General features: G+C 54.2%; 7 protein-coding genes across 7 annotated transcripts; 2 read left to right on the forward strand and 5 right to left on the reverse strand.

The window, feature by feature from the left end:
* Positions 1-61: 61 nt before the first annotated feature.
* Positions 62-1559, reverse strand: J4E90_010652 (uncharacterized protein; the record flags this gene model as incomplete). Its single annotated transcript, XM_051440164.1, has 2 exons — positions 62-1000; positions 1050-1559. The coding sequence occupies 2 exons, from the start codon at positions 1557-1559 to the stop codon at positions 62-64; spliced, it is 1449 nt and encodes a 482-aa protein (XP_051285935.1).
* Positions 1560-3835: 2276 nt separating this feature from the next.
* J4E90_010653 (uncharacterized protein) lies at positions 3836-5394 on the reverse strand (the record flags this gene model as incomplete). Its single annotated transcript, XM_051440165.1, has 2 exons — positions 3836-5370; positions 5391-5394. The coding sequence occupies 2 exons, from the start codon at positions 5392-5394 to the stop codon at positions 3836-3838; spliced, it is 1539 nt and encodes a 512-aa protein (XP_051285936.1).
* Positions 5395-5735: 341 nt separating this feature from the next.
* Positions 5736-6974, reverse strand: J4E90_010654 (uncharacterized protein; the record flags this gene model as incomplete). The annotated part of the gene is made up of 1 exon (XM_051440166.1): positions 5736-6974. One exon carries the CDS (start codon positions 6972-6974, stop codon positions 5736-5738), a length of 1239 nt encoding a protein of 412 aa, XP_051285937.1.
* Positions 6975-7577: 603 nt separating this feature from the next.
* Positions 7578-8408, forward strand: J4E90_010655 (uncharacterized protein; the record flags this gene model as incomplete). Its single annotated transcript, XM_051440167.1, has 2 exons — positions 7578-7662; positions 7717-8408. The coding sequence occupies 2 exons, from the start codon at positions 7578-7580 to the stop codon at positions 8406-8408; spliced, it is 777 nt and encodes a 258-aa protein (XP_051285938.1).
* Positions 8409-8797: 389 nt separating this feature from the next.
* On the reverse strand, positions 8798-9944 carry J4E90_010656 (uncharacterized protein; the record flags this gene model as incomplete). Its single annotated transcript, XM_051440168.1, has 3 exons — positions 8798-8962; positions 9036-9572; positions 9756-9944. 3 exons carry the CDS (start codon positions 9942-9944, stop codon positions 8798-8800), a joined length of 891 nt encoding a protein of 296 aa, XP_051285939.1.
* A 1155-nt stretch (positions 9945-11099) lies between these two features.
* J4E90_010657 (uncharacterized protein) lies at positions 11100-11993 on the reverse strand (the record flags this gene model as incomplete). Its single annotated transcript, XM_051440169.1, has 1 exon — positions 11100-11993. The coding sequence occupies one exon, from the start codon at positions 11991-11993 to the stop codon at positions 11100-11102; it is 894 nt and encodes a 297-aa protein (XP_051285940.1).
* Positions 11994-15500: 3507 nt separating this feature from the next.
* Positions 15501-16835, forward strand: J4E90_010658 (uncharacterized protein; the record flags this gene model as incomplete). The annotated part of the gene is made up of 2 exons (XM_051440170.1): positions 15501-15531; positions 15580-16835. 2 exons carry the CDS (start codon positions 15501-15503, stop codon positions 16833-16835), a joined length of 1287 nt encoding a protein of 428 aa, XP_051285941.1.
* Positions 16836-17853: the final 1018 nt, after the last annotated feature.

A 17853-nucleotide genomic window follows, 5' to 3' on the forward strand; every position in this document is an offset into this window, starting at 1 on the left:
TTCAGCGCCTAGCGCGCCCACCCCGCGAACCGCCTGTGCACTCTCCGCATCTACTACTCTTCTACGACATCGTCGCGTTCGCAGCCTTCTTGAACAGAAAGCTGATCATCGCTCTACCTGGCACACTCGCGCTCGCAGTCCCATCACTCCCCACCGCCACCGTCACGGCACTCATGTCGTGGGTATTATCCGTATACCACGCCCTCACATCCGAATACCCAGCCAGCGCAACACCCACATTCTGCGCACTCGCAGCAGAATTGATTACCACAACCGCAACACTCCCATCCTTATTAACAAAAGCGCCAGACTTGACATTCGCCCCGCCACTCGCCCCCACCCTCACAGCACCCGGCCTAACGACGCGAAACTGCGCGAAAGCCCAAAGCCGCTTGCTAACCTGGTAGTTCTGGCCATCAACCAAGATAAGCTTCTCGTTGTTATTATTATTTGTAGCGCGGTCCTGGACGCCTTCCCAGAAGATGTACGCGGACAGATTGGAGTTTACGACACCGTTGAAGACGGTGTTCGCCCAGGTGAAGCCATCGCCGGCACCGCCGTTGGAATACCAGGCTGTGCTCCAACCGCCGCTCAGGTCTGAGTACTCGGTTTGCCAGACGCGAGCGGCAGTGCGCATGGTGCCGCTGATGCGCGAAGTGTACTCGTGTGAGGTGATGGCGTAGACGAGGCTTTCGGCGCCGGCAGAGGCGATCTGCTGCGCGTGTTGGGTTGCGACGTTCCAGCCTGTGGCTTCGCAGCAGTTTATGCCCACGGAAGTCAGGTTCGCACGGTCGAGTGTGGGGCGAAGGACTTTGATGAACTCGGCGGCTTGGGTACCAGATGATTGCATTGAGGCGTACGAGGTGGATAAGTCGGGCTCGTTGAGGAAGCCGAGGTGTGTGACTTTGACGCCGGCTGATGCGTAGAAGTTGATGTATGCGACGAGGTAGTTCGCGTAGGCTTGTTTCCAATCTCCAGAGCGGCAATTGGTACCAGAGACCTGGGGCAGGTTAGCAGACGCGATGAGAGAACATCGGGGATGCACGTACACCGCAAAGCTGGCCGCCGTTGGTGTCTTGGTTGTTTGTCTTCATGCATCCAGGCGCACTCCACGCATTCGCGTAGAAGGTATTGACGCCATACTCTTGTGCTCTCTGGCTGAGGAATAACTGTCCGCTATCCTTAGCATCCCAGACGTACCCGCTGTAGTTAGTAGTGACTTCCGCCGGTATACTTGGGCATTTGGGAAGGATCGTGTTCATGAAATCGCTGTTGCTATTGGGTGTCGAGCCAATACCGTTGCGCACGATTGAGAAGCCAGCGCCGGTGGTCGTGTTGAAGAGCAGATCAAGAACCTCGCGCTGTTTGGGTTGCTGCAGATTGACGATGAGGTTTGCGCGCTGGAATGCGCCTGAGAAACCAAAGCCATCGATCGTCTGGTATCTCTTTGTCAGGTCGATGGTGACTTTCTGCTGCGCTTGGCGACTTTCCAGAGAGACTGCCAAAGTGACGTGCGATATGGCCGCAAGGGCCACAAGATGCGACAATACAGAATACATGATGCTTTCAGCGATGATGAAATGAGCAAGACGGCGGAGCGCATCTTGCTGAAGTATGCATTGCGGTTGAGATGTGGGGCTTAAACAGGCTGTTCATCGTATCGTTCAATCTGCATCCGGCGCAAATTTCATCGATATCGTGTGGTGATTTGCGCGTCCTATATTATTCCGTTTCCTCCGATCGATGCTACTATATACACTTCGTATCAGACATGCGGAGGACTAGTACCCCACGATTCCCTTGCGCCGAAGAGATTGAGCACGGATTTAGCCGACATGTCGGGTCCCGTAAGGAGACAAATATCATGAAAGCTGGACACCAGCAAGCGCAAGGCATAACGTCAATTGCAGCCAAGAACAACAAAGAAGCGTGGTGGTAGTGCTGCTGCTGTGCGTAGTCAGGCTGTTGCTCACAAACCTTCCACAGAGCGTCCACCTACGTACAACAGTCGCGGCCGCAAGATCGCTCCACCAAAGAGATTTAGGTGGCAGACGTTATCGCATAGGTCTACAGATCACTCTGCCAAGTTTTGGTGTACTCAGCTCTATCCTGCGTAGCTCAAACAACCTTAATTCCGCGGGCTGCAAAAGGTGGCGGGGTGGCCCATCACGATAACAGGCCCATCACAAGGCCATGCACGGTAAGGTTCGTTGAGATGCGGTCTCGCGAACGCACAACTGCGAGTCCAGTCGGCGAATCATAGCATGCAGCCAATGATTTGGTTGTTCCACGTGGATTGCTTTTTGTCGGCTGTACTCGTTCCTGTTCCGCCCTGGATCTAGATCTTGACTTCTATCGGGGCTGAGAGCTAATGCGGCTGATTGTCTTCAGCACGCATCTTGTTTGCATTAGCGGAGCATCTGTCCTAGGATCTAGAAACAAGTGCATTAGTCTTAGGAGATGATGCTCTCAGGTGTTCTTGAAAACGGTATCCTCGAGCGATACTTCTTCCTCGTATACAATTCATCGTGTGTTTGCTTTACGCCCTGTTCTAGCGTCGTCCCTGCAAAGAACTTCCGTGTCAATTGATCAGTAAGTCGGATGAACTGAAAGTGTTGTCTCGACTGACGATTCGTGCAAAGTGACGGAGTCGCCGCAATATGTAACTTGGGCCTCCGCGTTTTGGGGTATCGCTGCCTTCGCTGTGAACTCCATGGGACAGCCAGCTGGGGCTGTATGTGGTGTGGATGCCGACGTCAATCTTGAGCTACGCAGCTCACCCATCATGTGCGCTATCGATGCTGGCCTAATAATCTGGCGTTTCCTATACTATCTCTTGAGTCCGCCGATTCATCAGACTCAAGACCCCTGGAAGGCTTGCATACGTACCGCGCGAATACGACTACTCAGATTTCGCTTCCAAGACGAGTTCAGCGACCCTTCTCGGAAAGGAGATCTCGCAGATCTTTTGAGGAATCGATATGTTCGTCTTGTGGTTTTTGCTGTGACTCTTTCACAGGTAGTTAAACTCTACGGCTATAGCGGGATTCCATGGACGAAAGCGTTTGCAAGTGTATATCTGGCTTCGTTCCTGACTATCGAACTCCTAGTAACTTGGCACCGGCCGAAGATCGATGATTTGATTAAGTCCAGCGAAAAGGAAGACCCCATAAGCTCGTCAGGGGCAGACAGTCTTTCTTACATCTCTATTGCCGCATCCGTAGCATTCACCCTATACTTCGCCTCTGCCGCTACAAGAGATGCGTTCGGCCGACCTGAAGAAAGCACCTTGCGTTGGAGTGGTCTGGTAGTACCCATATCTGGAGCAGCGTTCTGCGCGCCAGTATATCTCTACAGCGTTCTCAAACGTGATCAGGTTGTCGAGCGAGATCAGTTTCAACAAGTCATTCTGCCAGGCTTCCTGTTGATTTTACTCATTGCTCTGCCGCTCTTCCCGTACTTCATCGCTCCGGTCATCGAGCGTGGGAGTCTTGAGATTGTGTGGCACGACTTCTTCACTTCCTTGATGGTTGTTGCCTGGACTGGGATCTGCCTGAAATTTACATCGTCGGCTACCAAAGTTGTTCGAGCACTTGATAACGAACAGGACAGAAAGCGCATGGAAAAGGGAGCCGGCGTGTTTTTTCTTGTCTTGAATGCTGTGACAGCATTTCTGTACTATAGATTTAGCTACGACCCGCGAGGCACTCAAAAAGCGTCTTGGACCGACTACTTGGGCTGATACTGTCCGATGTATGCTTGGTTATAGATGAAAAAGAAATATCCTATCAGACGATTGATACAAATCAGGCGCTTCAGAGAATCCCAAACGTCATCACCCTAACCATCCGCCTACTCCTGGCGCTTGGGAGTAATAGCGCGACCTGCGCACAAACATGGCCGGCCGCTTGGGCCGATCTTGAGCAGCTGGAGGTACATCCAAAGCAACCTGCTTCGAAGGCGATTCCTGGCTTTTGTCTTCCGCTACCACGTCCTCTGTCTTTACCGAATGAATAGAGTGCGCCTTCGACTCAGACTGCGGTGTCTTTCCCTTCCCCAGATTCCCATTCACCTTCTCCGCCGTAGTCCAAGAAGCATTCATACAAGTAAGCAACGCGTAAACCTTAACAAACGCATGCAAATGGCCAAACAAAAGATACGCGGGGAAATACACGATATCTCCAGGATGTTTGCGGAAGTGTTCTAGAATCTTGACAAACTTGAACGACAAGATCCAGAGCGTGAGCGCAGATGCGCTGATGGGGAAGTACTCAGCCTTGCCGTACTGCTTCAGCGTCTCACGAAGCGTCATGTACATACACGTTTCCTGTGTGAGCGATTGACGGAAGAACCACATGAGCAGGCTCCAGCTCATAAAGGGATGACGCACCCACGTCAGCCTACCCATCAACTGCGCCGGGTTGTTGCGCCAAGTCGTTCGCGTCCAGCGAAGTACTTGACTCATGAACTTGGGCCACTCGCCCAGTTCCGTCGTCATGACGCTATCGGGACCAGCCTGCAGACCCATTTCCCAGTCATGCTCAATCAGCCAGCGGGTGTGGAATTTGTCGTCGTCGGAGTTCAGGGACTCGGTTTTGAAAGGCATGTAGGAGTTTAGGTATCCGTTGAGGAACTCGGGCGATGCGTAGATAGTCGTGCGGAAGACGCCGAAACGGCCTGGTAACGTTGATAGGCCGCGGTCGATGCCGTAGGTGCCGCGGTACTCGTAGGAACGGCGCATCAGGTAGGTCATGCCCATGAAGTTCCAGAATCCGGGCCAGGAGAAGGGGTGTCCGCGGTGCCGAGCTTGCAGGTCAGCGCTCACAGCTCCGACTTTGGTGTCTTCGAAAGGTGCGATCACGGAAGCGATGAAGCGCGGGGATTGGGGCCAGTATGTGTGGTCGTCCTGCAGGATGACGAGGCGGGTTTCGACTTGCTTGAGGGTTTGGGCTGTTTGTTCCCGGCGTGAGGCCTTGACGCGATGGGCCACCACGACCTTGCTCTCTGGGAATAGAGCTCGGAAAGAGCGAAACTGTTCTGCGGCTTGTGTGCCGGCGGTTGCGATGATGAGCTTTGGTACACGTTGGTTGAGTATGGAGCGGACAACGTGATGCAGTGTTACGGACATGAGGTCTGTGGTGGGTATGATGACTGTGACATCGTTGATGTGGTATGTGGGGTTGAGCGGTATAGGTGTAGGCCGGTATCTATAGGTGCCGTATAGACTAACAAGAACGCGGGTGTAGCGAAGAAGAAAGACGAAGAGAAAGTATATTGGGTAGATGTTGCGATGTAGAGACTGGTAGATGGGCCACTCTGTCTGGCGGGTCGACAGGTACAGTAGAGGCATCTTTAGGCTGTGGCTCGTCTCTGGCAGTAGTGCGATCAACGCATGTGTTTCAGGAAACGGATCGGTGAGAGTCATCGTGAGCAGAGGCTAGATTCGCTAAGAATCCTGACTATGGAGATGCTATAAAGAACAAGCGAAGGATGATGCAGTAACAAAGCGTTGTGGTAGAGTGAGGTGCTCATATCGAGACAGCGCAGGGAGTCCTTTATATCGCAAAGAATCATGGAAGAGACAGCGAAGTAGGCTGTGAGTATATGAGTAGTTACAGTGGTGTATTTGTGTCTACTAATCAGCGCATATAGAATAGAGAGAAGGACGGCGATAATAGAGCGATCGCATTTGGTATCGTTGTTGTGAAGCAAGAAAACACGTGAGAGCCCCCTACTCACACAGCGACCCATTGGTACGGCGGCAGCTTCGAATCATCCGGCTTGTCCTCCGGCAACAACTTATACGCTTTCGTCTTGCAGAATGTCCAGGCGAGTGCGTCGCGTAGCCTTATTGCCCAGGCAGTCTGAGGGAAAGCGAACTGAGGGAAGCCAGGCGGCAAGTCTGCACCTTGACCTTGGACCTTGCGGTACGTCTCTTCGTAGCGCTTGAGCGCAGCTGGGATATCGTCGGTGGACTTTATCTTGCCGAGTTCGCCTGCGAGGAAGTATGCGCCCTCGACAGCGAGGGTAGTGCCAACACCGAATGTGGCGTGGGCTGCATCGCCAAGAAGAACAGCACGATTGTTTGTCCATGTAGGAAGCTTGACGTATGCTGAGCGGCTCATATAGAAGTCGTCGCATGCGTCCATGCCGGCGAGGATGCGCTCAGCCTGCCACCCCGCATCGTCGAGATACGTATGAAGGATTTCTTTCTGCTTCTCGGGACCGCCTTCCATCGCTGCTTCGACGAGGGGATCGTAGTGTCCATGTGCTGGCGTTGTGATGATGACGTAACACCCAATCGTCTTGCCGTTGCGATGCGGTCGCGTCATCAAGCCTCGGCCTTTTGGTGCGTTGTACCAATACCAGTGCTTCGTGTCGGATTCCTGGCGGGGAATGCTGAAGTACGCGACGTATTGCCCGATGAAGTTGTAACTTCCCTTGAGCGTCTCTTCATCCAGGATAAGGGAGCGTGTTCGTGACGCTGAGCCGTCTGCGCCAACGATGAGGTCGAACTTGTCTGTTGCTCCACTGTCGAAGGTCACGTCCACCGACTGGTCTGTTTGTTGTACCGCTGTGACATAGTCGCCGTACACGTATTTCACATTCTTCATACTCTTTGACGCATCCAGGAATAGGCCACATAGATCGGATCGCAGGATCTCATACTCGGATGTGAAGCCGCCTTTTCCGAACTCGGCGATAATCTTGCTTTGTGCGTTGATCAGGCGTGTGCCCTCCTCCGTGGTGTTGCGTGCAAGAACGCTTGGCAAGAGGCCCATCTTCTCGACAATGGAGATGGCTGGACCACGGATCTCGATGGACTGGCCGGTGGGCCGAGGGAATGGCGAGCGTTCTAGAACGGTGATGGAGGCATTCAGACCTGTTCTGGCGAGCCAATAGGCGAAATTTGATCCTGCAATGCCAGCACCGTTGACAAGAACTTTGAGTTGGGGAGCTGTTGCGAGAGACATGGTTCTGATAAGTCGTTTGGCGATGATGTGTTGAGGCATCTCGATGGACGCGACACATGTTACTTATATACCTTGAAGTTGTGATGCTCTTGCATCCAAGGCGTCCAGAGTTCAGCCTTGATGCGCTGAGTGAGGCACGCCTGACCCGAGATCAATCTGGCCCGAAATGCGTGAAACCCGAGCTCTTTGGCACAGACATCGCTACGAGGCGCACCTAGTCGACGAGCTTATCGCAAATAAGCACTGGCTAATGCGCCGCACCGACATGGGATGAATTAAGGTATATTGTCGTGCTCCAATAGTGTCGATGGAGGAGTGCTGCCTGGCGTGAGACGGGCGGGCGGTTGGGTTGGTGCGTTTCGCCGGGGCCAACTCTCCCTCCCCCGCCATGTCCACTCTGAGAGGCACGGGAGTTCGTAACTTCCGAGCTGTGAGTGCGAGCGCGTCGTATCCACCGTTTCTGTAGTGGCATGACGTAACGACGCCATAATGGCCGTAGCAATAGCCACTTTCTATCAAGCTCACGCCTCTTCCCCACGCCCACGGGTTTCAAGATTCTGTCCAAGCCTGCGAACGCTAGACCACCTAGAAACACACCACACGATGGCGCGCATTCTTATCACAGGCTCTTCCGACGGTCTCGGATCAGCCGTCGCCAAACGTCTCGTCACAAATGGACATTCTGTTGGTATGTATCTAAGATGCCCGTCTTAAACATCACCCAGGCGCTGATGCGATGCAGTTCTGCATGCGCGTAACGCTCAACGTGCAAAGGACGCCACGACAGCTTGTCCTGGGGCTGACACAGTCGTGACGGGCGACTTGTCCAGCCTTGCAGAGACCAAGAACATGGCAAACGAAGTCAATAAGCTGGGAGCGTTCGACTGCGTGATTCACAACGCCGGACTTTATCAAGGCCCATTCCGCAAGACAAGCGAGGGGATTCCTGCCCTGGCGGCCGTCAACACTGTAGCGCCATATGTGCTTACCGCACTCATCACCCGTCCCAAGCGCTTGGTATTTCTCTCTTCCGAGATGCATCAGTCAGGTTCTCCTACTTTGGACGACGTCCTTTGGCAGAAACGCGGCGAAGGCCAATACAGCGCGAATGCTGCCTACTGCGCGAGCAAGCTTCACAACGTCTTGCTTGCCAAAGCTTTCGCCCACAGATGGCCTGACGTGAAGAGCAATGCATTGGATCCTGGCTGGGTGGCTACCAAGATGGGTGGCAGTTCGGCGCCAGGCAGCGTTGATGCGGCGGTCGAAAGTTACGTTATGCTTGCTGAGGGAGAGGAAGAGAAGGCCAAAATGAGCGGGTGCTATTTCCATCCGAACAAGCGACAAGGCACACCCCATAAGGCAACAGAGGATGAGAAGGCTCAGGACAAGCTGCTGGAGATTTGCGCTGAGTTCTCTGGTGTCCAGCTTCCATAACGCTTATTACATTCCAGCAATGAACAAGCTTCTTTGATTTACACACCCGCGCTTGCGAGACATACTTGAAGAGACAGATATCATGACTACCACGAGATCCACTATCCTCCCATCCTCCCATCCTCCTCTCCTCCTCCGCCCCTCCTCCGCCCCTCCTCCGCCCCTCCTCCGCCCCTCCTCCTCCCCACCGCGCCCCCCACCCACCCAGGGCACACCGCACAAGGTGACGGAGGATGAGAAGGCTCAGGACAAGCTGCTGGAGATCTGCGCTGAGTTCTCTGGTGTGAAGCTTCCATGATTGTCGACATACTCGAAGAGACGAAATGTCATTACTACTTCCTCTGATACCAGGGCCCCAAGACGCCGCCCAACATTCCTTCCCAACTTCACTACTCCCCCTTCACCCTCCTCTCCCACAAAAACTCATAATCCGCCATCGCCTTCTTCACAAAATCTTCCAAATCATCCGCAAACTCCTCATTCCACTCCTCCGCCCACTTCTTCTTCTCATCCTCCAATTTCCTGCCCCGTGCCGCGAGTCCCGGTTTAATCCCCTGCAGAAGTAGAAGAACGAAGTCAGTATATATCTCACATCTCACAAGCATTTCGTAACAACCAAAGACTTACCTTGCTAGCATTAATCGTGCTCAGAAACCGGGCCATGAGCGGATTATCCTCAATTTTCTTCTCCTCCCACTCGTACTGCACGGCCTCGGGGTCGAGGCCACATTGGAGGCACAACTGGCGGACGGCAAGCGGGTTGTTCATGATGTCGTCGGCGTCGATGATGCGGGGGACGATGCCTGAGGTAGCCTCCCGCTCCGCATACCATTCATACAGCGCGCGCGTGTATTTTAGGGTGTAGGTTGTGCATGTATACAACGTCCGGGGTTTGGTCACCAAGTCTGGGAAGGAATCTTTCTGCGCGCGCAGCATAGACGGGAACATCAAAATCGGATGCCGGATTTGGAAGATGGGTTGGAGGGTGAGGAGGAGGCTGTCGGGGACTGAAGTGGGGTTTGTATGAGGTTGAGGTAGGGAGGGGGATCCATTGCGTTGGTGGAGGATAAGGGCTGGGGGCTTGTCGTGTGGGTAGACGGTTGAGAAGAGGCGGTCCGGGCCCGAGAGGAAGATAGTGTGTTCTTTTACGAAGGCTTGTTTGTTCTGTTGGATGTTGTTAGTTGGGTGTTTCAGATGCAGGATGGGATAGCCGTGTCGTGGGACGGGCCAGCCCGAGCACGTCATCTTGTGGGCGGATCACGACGGGAGCATGTGCGGTTGTGGCGCAGCCTTGCCTTATAACTTTAAACCCCACATCTCGACTTCATCTCTTCCTTCCCTACTTACATTCTTCGCGCAATCGTCCAACTCGTCCTCCAAGCTGCCAAACGCCGTTTTGAACGTCTCATACAACCCGTTTCTCTCCTCCTCAGGCCATTCGCTCAGCGGTCCTTTCTCAAGATTCATCAGCGTAGCAAAGCCGCCGTCGAAGAGCTTGTAGCCAGAGTTCTGGTAGCCGGGCTGCTTGGACATCATGGTTTGGAAGAGATTGGACGCTGAGCGGGGGTGCGTAAGGAGGTAGACTCCGCGGCGACCGGGGGGGAAGGCATTGGGTTGGGGTGTTTGGAGTGTGCCTGGCATGGTCGCTTGCTTGCTTGCTTGCCTGCTTGGATGTGGTAGGTAGGTTGGTATGGAAGAAGAAGAAGAAGAGTCTTGATAAAATGATCGATCTATCAAGCAGAGAGAGAAAAGAGCAAGGCGAAAGATTACCGACGGCAGAAAAGAGCTGGCTATCGCAAACAACTTATGCGCTTGCGGACGAATACACCCCGTCACTTGTACCTTGTATGAGGATCATCACGCTGCAGTACAGCGGCTACCGACTGCCCGCCCCTCCCCCCAACGGTCTCACCTCCATGGTGTCCACTTGCGGTCTACGGCGACCGAGGAGTCCGAAAGAGCGGAGCAGATAAAGCGCTGCAAGGCGATATGGCTTTAGGCTGTGGCTGCTGTCCAGGCTACGGCAAGGCTACGTCCACTAAGCGTCGCATACCAGCCCCGCACAAGGCGTAAAGTGACTGCAGTCGCCTCGCGCCAGCGGCCGACAGACCGACGTTACACTATCGGCCGAAATATACGCATGCAGATCCGTGCAAGCATACGCACTTCTAGTATGTACGACCGCTACTTTCGTACATCAGGCAAAGTCAGGCGATCTCGGTGGATATTGTGTAGTAACAAGCTGGGATTATGTGGGGGTATCATGGAAAAATTATCTTATCAATCAATCTGATCAAAATCAATCGCCGAGATATATGCGAGCACCCTTCTCAGCAGTGATCTTCGCCTGTTGTAACTCAACTCCACCAGCGCTTTGTTCGATCGCGTAATGCGCGACTGTGAATGCGAATGCCGAGGTCGGCATGCTTCAATCTAGACGCCTGACATGCTCGTGTCTTGTAAGAGACTGCCCGCGTGCATACAACCCCTACCCCGTCGACCAGAAATTGCCCTTGTTCGCATCGATCGGAGGGGCGCGCCAGGATAGTGAAGCACGCAGCAGGTTCTTGCGATCCACTGGCGTAGGTAGAGCGTCGTTGGTACCGTGGTAAGCGTGGAAGAGGGTATTTTCTGCATGGTCTATGCATCAGCGTTGTGAAGGACAAGCACTGACTCATCCGCGACTATGCTTCAGCCCTCTTTCCCACCCTGCTCATGCTCCTTGTCCTGTTCGTGCCCATGTTCGTGGTGCCCGTTGAGATGCAGGATCCGCTTCATGCCGTCTACACTCTTCTCCAGATGGGGGTGTCGGGCTATGAAACCTCCATGATGGCCGTTGGATGGAGTACCGGTAATAGTGCGCTTCTTACCGGCAAGAGGGTCAACCGCAGCTACCCTTGGAGGCCACTCATCCGAGTCTTTCCAGCCTTGTACCAGCGCCTTGGTCATGTCTGCGAGGTTGATGGGGACTGAGGGCGTGCGCGACGAGACTACGATCTTCTGGAAGATGTCGCGGTATGCTTTGGGGGTGATGGAGGCACGGATCGGGTTGTCCTCGAGGAGACGCGGCGCGACGGGAACGAGGTCGAAGGTGTCGGGCGTGGCGCTGGTGATGGAGTGCGATTCCGAGCCGGTGGGTGTGACGGCGTGCTCTTCGGACGAGTAGCCTGCGGCTGAAGACGGGCGGTTGGCCTGTCTTTGGCGGTTCGTGCCGTACTTCTTCACGCTCGCTGCGCCCGTCCACACGTCTCGTCGCTCGACCCAGATCCTCAGCCCTTCGTTGTCTTTCATCTCGCGCTCCAGCCTCTCTCTACGGCGCCTTCTGCGCGCTTCTCTTGTGCTCGCTACCGCATCGCCGATACTCTCTGGGTTGTCGAACCTATACGGGCCAACACCCTCATCTTCTTGATCCGAATCACCAGATTCCGACTCGCCGTAGTAGCGCTCGCGAAAGTCGGCAGCGTCGCGCACCTCTTCGTCCGAGGCTGACCAGATGGCAGGCACGTCGGGATACTCCCAGTCGTTGCGCAGACGCTCGTCGAGGTAGCGCCGAGAGGCTCGGGCGGCGCTCAGGTTGTTCTCCATGGTTGAGGCGTGAGTGCAGCGCTGATCGCAGGTGTGATGGGCAGAAGAGTGGGGAACGGCAAGCGGAGACCAGGCTGACTGTCAGACCCCAAAGTTGGAATATGTGCCTGGGCTGGCGTGCGACAAACTCCCAAGCCTGTGTACCAAGACTAGTGACGCACGCGATTATCAGACTGATCACCGTCGCGCAGACGTCAAACAACTATCGCGCGATGTGATGCGGGGTATTTTGTACAATCTCGAAAAGATCAGACGGTCGTGGAAGCGGGTTGAGAGTGGATATGCGAAAAGAAAGTAAACCCGGCAGTGGCCGCGATTAAGAGAGTCAAGGGCAAAGACAATGCGACAAAGCTTGAATGGGCTTTGCGCTGGCACTGGCGCCAAATGCATCGTTGACGTCGACCGCACGCAAATGCATGCAGGGCAGAATGGCGGGGCCTGCACTTTACCCAGCCGAGCAAGCGTCACATCACTCCACCTTTGCCCACGGTTTGTTGGCATCATACATTAGCGACAGGCCGTGTTTAAAAACTCTAGTGAATTTGCGAGCGAGTCGGTGGAAATGAGCTGACATACGTTTGTGTAGTTTCACATTTACCAGAACTCGCCTCCACGGTTTCAGTAATTCCATTCACAACATGCTCATGTCCCATCTCACAATCACTATCCGTTTGGTCAACCCAAGCGAAACTCTCAAACGAATTTCCTTTCACACCTTGAAGTCCCGATTGTTGTGTACCTCCCACGCCTTCCTTGCTTGTGGTGCTAGATAGCGCTGCAGAACCGATAGCTTTTCTATCTCGTTCGTGCGCGTCGAGATTATAAGACGGCTCTGCACTTGCCTGGAGAAGTAAGATTCCGCTGTTGCTTCAAGGGCTAGCTGGTCGTAGGCATGTACTTCCCAATGCCATTCCGTGATCATCGATTCGTGTAGGGTGTAGGACGGGTTTGCTATGCGAATGGCGAGGGAGGTATGTAAGCTATAGCTAGTTTGTCGCAGAAATGTCGTAGTACTTCATGGTTGGGAATTTGGTCTTTGCGAAGCTGTCGTTCTGTGGATCGTGTATCTCGATCGCTGGTGGTGATGGAAGTGGTCGTAGCGGTGGTTTCCAGACGAAACAAAGCGCTAAAGTGAATAAGACTAGAACGATAATAATAATAGCGAACAAGTCCATAATAAAGCCGGAGTGTTGTCTAGGGATAGCAAGAGAACATCGCGGATCCGACGCTGTTATATGCCGGTTCTCGCGGAATGAACCACATCGAGATGTGCTCTGAGTTTTCTCATCCAAGGGCTCGAGGGTTCATCGTCATGTGTCGACCGTAATAGGTCCTACCCGCGAGATACTCGGTATTGAGGTTTCGCGTCGTATGCATGGAGCATTCGCACCTTTGACCCGAAGTGGCTTAACGTAAAATTCCGGAGTTATCAGGCTGGTATGTGTTTTGTGGGCGTCGAGGGGTTGGTTATCTCGCCTGATCGTGGAAGACATGGTAAATTGGTGTTTGACAGGACGCAAATGTGTTGTTTAGACCATATCCTCAGGTCGTGCTTTTGGTTCTTCATGAGATTGCGACGGAGGCATCGGCGGTGCTGGTGATGGCTGTAGGGGTGCTGGACTCCAGAGTACACATAGTAGCATGGTAAAAAGGACGAGAACAACAACGATGAGAGTAAAGATATCCATAGTCCTCGAACAGAAGGTTGAAAATCACAAAAGAATGTGAATTAAGTGTTCTGAACTCAGACTTGTTTTATGTTGCACACCCTACTTGATGAAAGGGGCGCTGAGGACAGATGAACACGACGCATCTCGGTTGACTCGGTCTTGTTCCTAAATTTACTTTTGCGCAAGTATCTTGGAGTATGGCTGAGTATCTTGGTGTTGGCTTGGTAGATTACTGGTAAATTTGCGCCCTTTCCCGATTGGGTTAGATGGGGTTTGTGTAGATGGTTGTCCATGCATGCCAGCTTACATGGCACAGCAGCAATGTTCTTCGAGGGGTAGACAATGCAATGATGCAGACAGTTGTGGAGCTGTTGTAGGTGAGATTTGGGACGGATGTTGTGCCTTTTGAGATTTGATGTGTTCGGTGAGAATGTCGGGGCGATGCAAGTGTACCTCGCATGACGTGGAGCATTACCATACTGACCGGTGGCATGCTCTAATAGACGTCAATGCTAGATGATATCTGAGTGGCTGGCTACAACATCGAAAGTGGTAACAATGTTGGATGTTGGACCCGAACTGCGGTCGCAAGTACGCGGGGCCTTGCTACGGAAGGAAATAGCATGTCAACAAAACCGTAGTGCTCCGGAAAGAGGAAGCAGTAGCGAATGCGAAGAACAAAGTATGGGGAACAGCTAGTACTTGGAGATTAACAAATCGTAGTGTCGTACGAGGTTCGGGCTCGACACAAGCATTGTAGATCGCTGGTGGGCAGCCGAGGCAGGCACCGACACAGTGGCTACAGTGTAATGAAATGAGGAGCAGTCACGGAACAAACCGGGGGTGGGATGGTCGACAAGATCGAGTGCTCGATCAGAGGGAATAGAGCGTAGCAACAGTCATCGTTTCCCCAGATTGACCCCTGGGATGCGCAAACTAGAGGTGATCGGACGGGAGCTACGGTAGGGTCGGCCAACGAAAAGACAGTCGTGTGCCGCCACTGCAGTTTTCGGACCGCAGAAGAGTGCTGGGACACGGTCGCGCGCCATTGAAAAAAATGGCGGAGGAGATTCCCTTCTTGATCTCTAGGCGCACTCGGATCCCGGCGAGACGGCTCGTTGCGGTGAGAAGGTTTGTCCGAGCAGGAATGAGGTGTTGGACAGAAGGAGAGACGTTGATGTATGTAGGAGGCCAACGAAGGGCATGCGGATAGTTGGAGCTAGTTCCTGTGCCTGAGCCATGCTGTGATGACAGTAACCAGGTCGCTGTGGTGTGGATGCATGTCATGCTTTGAGGGTTCGGAGAGCTTGGCGGCCGGGAGCAGGGAAGGAGCAAGCGAGGTGGTGGGCGCTAGTGGGCTCAGCAGGTGGGCGCAAGACATCTTTCACATGTGATGGCGGTCCAACTTCTCACGCGCAACCAGACGCATGCGGTTGACGTCTCTTAGTCGAGTCTCTGCCTCTACAACACTTGACACGAATTCACTGTCGCCGCCCGCTGGGGATGCGCCTGCTCACCGGCACTGTCTTGTCCGACGCCCCATCCCGGCAGCGCAACCAGCGCCGTTGCGAATGCTCGTTCCTCACGTCATATCGCGCGCACTCTCTCAACACCTCCCAACCACGCCAGTCTCGACGCCTCCACACGCACCAGCACTGTAAAGACTCTTCGACGGCCTAAACCAGCGTCTCGTCTAGCCCGGTCGAGCGGGTAGGGCATCAGAGAGTAGACAGTAGTCTATCCCTCCGCCTCACCCACCACCAAGCTGGAGACGTTGTCGCATCAGTCGTTCGCGGGGCTCGCGGGTGCTACGGCCAGGCGCCTCCCACGACCCGCCATGAACGACAAGGACCCGCCGCCGTTTGGCTGTACGCTTGCCGACCACCGCGCAGAGACTACACACTGACGCAGAGCAGACACCTTCACCAACGACTTCTTCGACGGCCCGCCCGCCACCTACGACCACAATGGCCAGTCCATCCTCAGCGACATGGAGAACCAGCAGCTCGACAACTTCTTCTCCTCGACCAATCCCTTTGACCTCGTCGACGCGGCCGCCCTCCCACCCGCCCTCGACACAAAGGCGAGCGCCCACGACTACAACAACTGGGAAGACTTCATAGCCCCGCCCACGGTCCACCGCGTGACCAGCACTATACCAGACCAGGCTCGTCTGCAGAACAACTTCCACCAAGACCAGCACTACCCCTCGTCGCTCCACACAGACTTCCTAGGCAATACCCAGGATGAGCTCCAGGCAGCCACAGCTCTCTTCAACCAGGCCCAGCCTTCATACACGAATGGCCGCTCGCACAGCTTCCATGAGCTGTCTACCGCCTCCAACGGCTTCGACGCGAGTAGGGCCCCCGATCTGAATCTCAACACGCTGCCCATGACAATGCCCCAACACGGCCTTATACACGAACGCTTGGGATCATTGGTACCGAACCACAACGCCCAGGCCACCGACACACAGTATGCCTCACAATGGGCAGCGAGCCAGGCGCCACAACAACACCACTCCGAATTCGGCCCACCGCTGCAGAAGCTCGACTTGAAGAGGTCGTATACTTTCGGCACCGACAACTCCTTCAACAGCCCATCCGGCTACTCAATACCCAACGGCCACCCGGACGCAGAGAGCGCAGCCAGGGCATCAATACAAGACATTGAAGAGACTTCGCACCACATCCTCCGAGCCGTAGCCGGCATACAAGGACCAAGTACCCCTACCACCTACACTCGCGGGCCACGAGACGACGCCTCGCAATCCGACGACGCCGAATCCGACGACGAAGACGAAGACCGGCCGGCGAAGAAGCGGAAAAAGAGCCAGGTGCGATATAGCAAAGACACACCCAAGAAAGCCGCGCGCAATGGCAAGGCTCGGAAAGCGTCTACGGTGGAGGATAGTACGAAGAAGAAGCGGGCATCAACTGCGGCTCAGAAGGCACATCGCGAGAATCTTACTGAGGAACAGAAGCGGAATAATCATATTTTGTCGGAGCAGAAGCGGCGGGATTTGATCAAGCAGGGGTACAAGGATTTGAATGAGGTTGTGCCTGCTGTAAGAGGTGGCGGGCTGAGTAAGAGTCAGGTTCTTGTTGAGGCGGCGGCGTTCTTGGAGAAGCTGATTGAGGAGAATGACAAGTATCGGGTTTCGATGGGGTGATCTGCCGGATTGCCACTGCAGTGGACCCGACAGTTACCTGCTACCGCCATACGCTTTGTCACCTGCTAGCACGAAGACCCGACTGATGACGCAACGGTAGTTCCTCGAACAACGCCCCGCCTGGAGCCACGACCCCGTCTCAGCGTAGAATCACACCACGCATGCGTTCTACGAGGTCATGACGGCGTGATCCCATGATTGTACATGCTACAGATTACCAACACAAAAAGGAGTTTTGGGAAAGGGAGGAAGGGAGGGAGGGAGGCATTCGATACGATACCCCAACACACTAACTAGTATGAAATAATCTTCTTGTAAATATTTAGCTGAGGAATTTATTTTGTTCGAGATTGAGGATATCTATATTCAGATGGGACTGTCTTTTGCCGTTGCCTTGCAAGTACACGCTCTTATACCACGCTACATAAGTTAATGTGATGATGAGTTCACGCCGCAGCGGTAGCAGTAGCAGCCGGTCCTTCCTCTTCCTCTGGTATCACAACCCTCATACTCTCACTCCTCACCCTCGCAGGCCCCCTCTCAAACCCCCTCGGCACCCCCGCTACCCTCCCATGTACTTTCCCCCTTGCGCCCCCCGGCCCCGTCGCCTTCTTCTTCCTAGCGGCTACATAATCACATCTCCCGTAATCGTTACAGAAACCCGTTTTGCACGCGTTGTTGCTGCGGCAGGGAGACCCGAGACAGGCGTCTGTTGCGGAGCAGGGTGTGCATAAGCCCCAGGAACAGTATTGTGAGGCGGAACAATGGGTGGGTGTTGTGCAGGGGTTGGGGTGGTGGGAGGGGGGGAGACATATTGGAGGGGGTTGTGGAGAAGGGGAAGAGGGGGAGAGTCTGATGGTTTCGAAGAGGTGGGGGAGGGAATCTGTGTAGCATGTTCCTTTTGGATCATTCGGTTTGACCGCATACCTCCTCCTATATTCCTCCTCCTCTTGCTGCATCCCGCTGTCTCCTGGGATCGTTCGTTTCCTCTTCTTGTTTTCCGGTTGGATGGTTGTAC

The sequence above is a fragment of the Alternaria incomplexa genome, assembly GCF_024043165.1.
Source record: "Alternaria incomplexa strain BMP 0042 chromosome Unknown scaffold_25, whole genome shotgun sequence".
NCBI lineage: Eukaryota > Fungi > Ascomycota > Dothideomycetes > Pleosporales > Pleosporaceae > Alternaria > Alternaria incomplexa.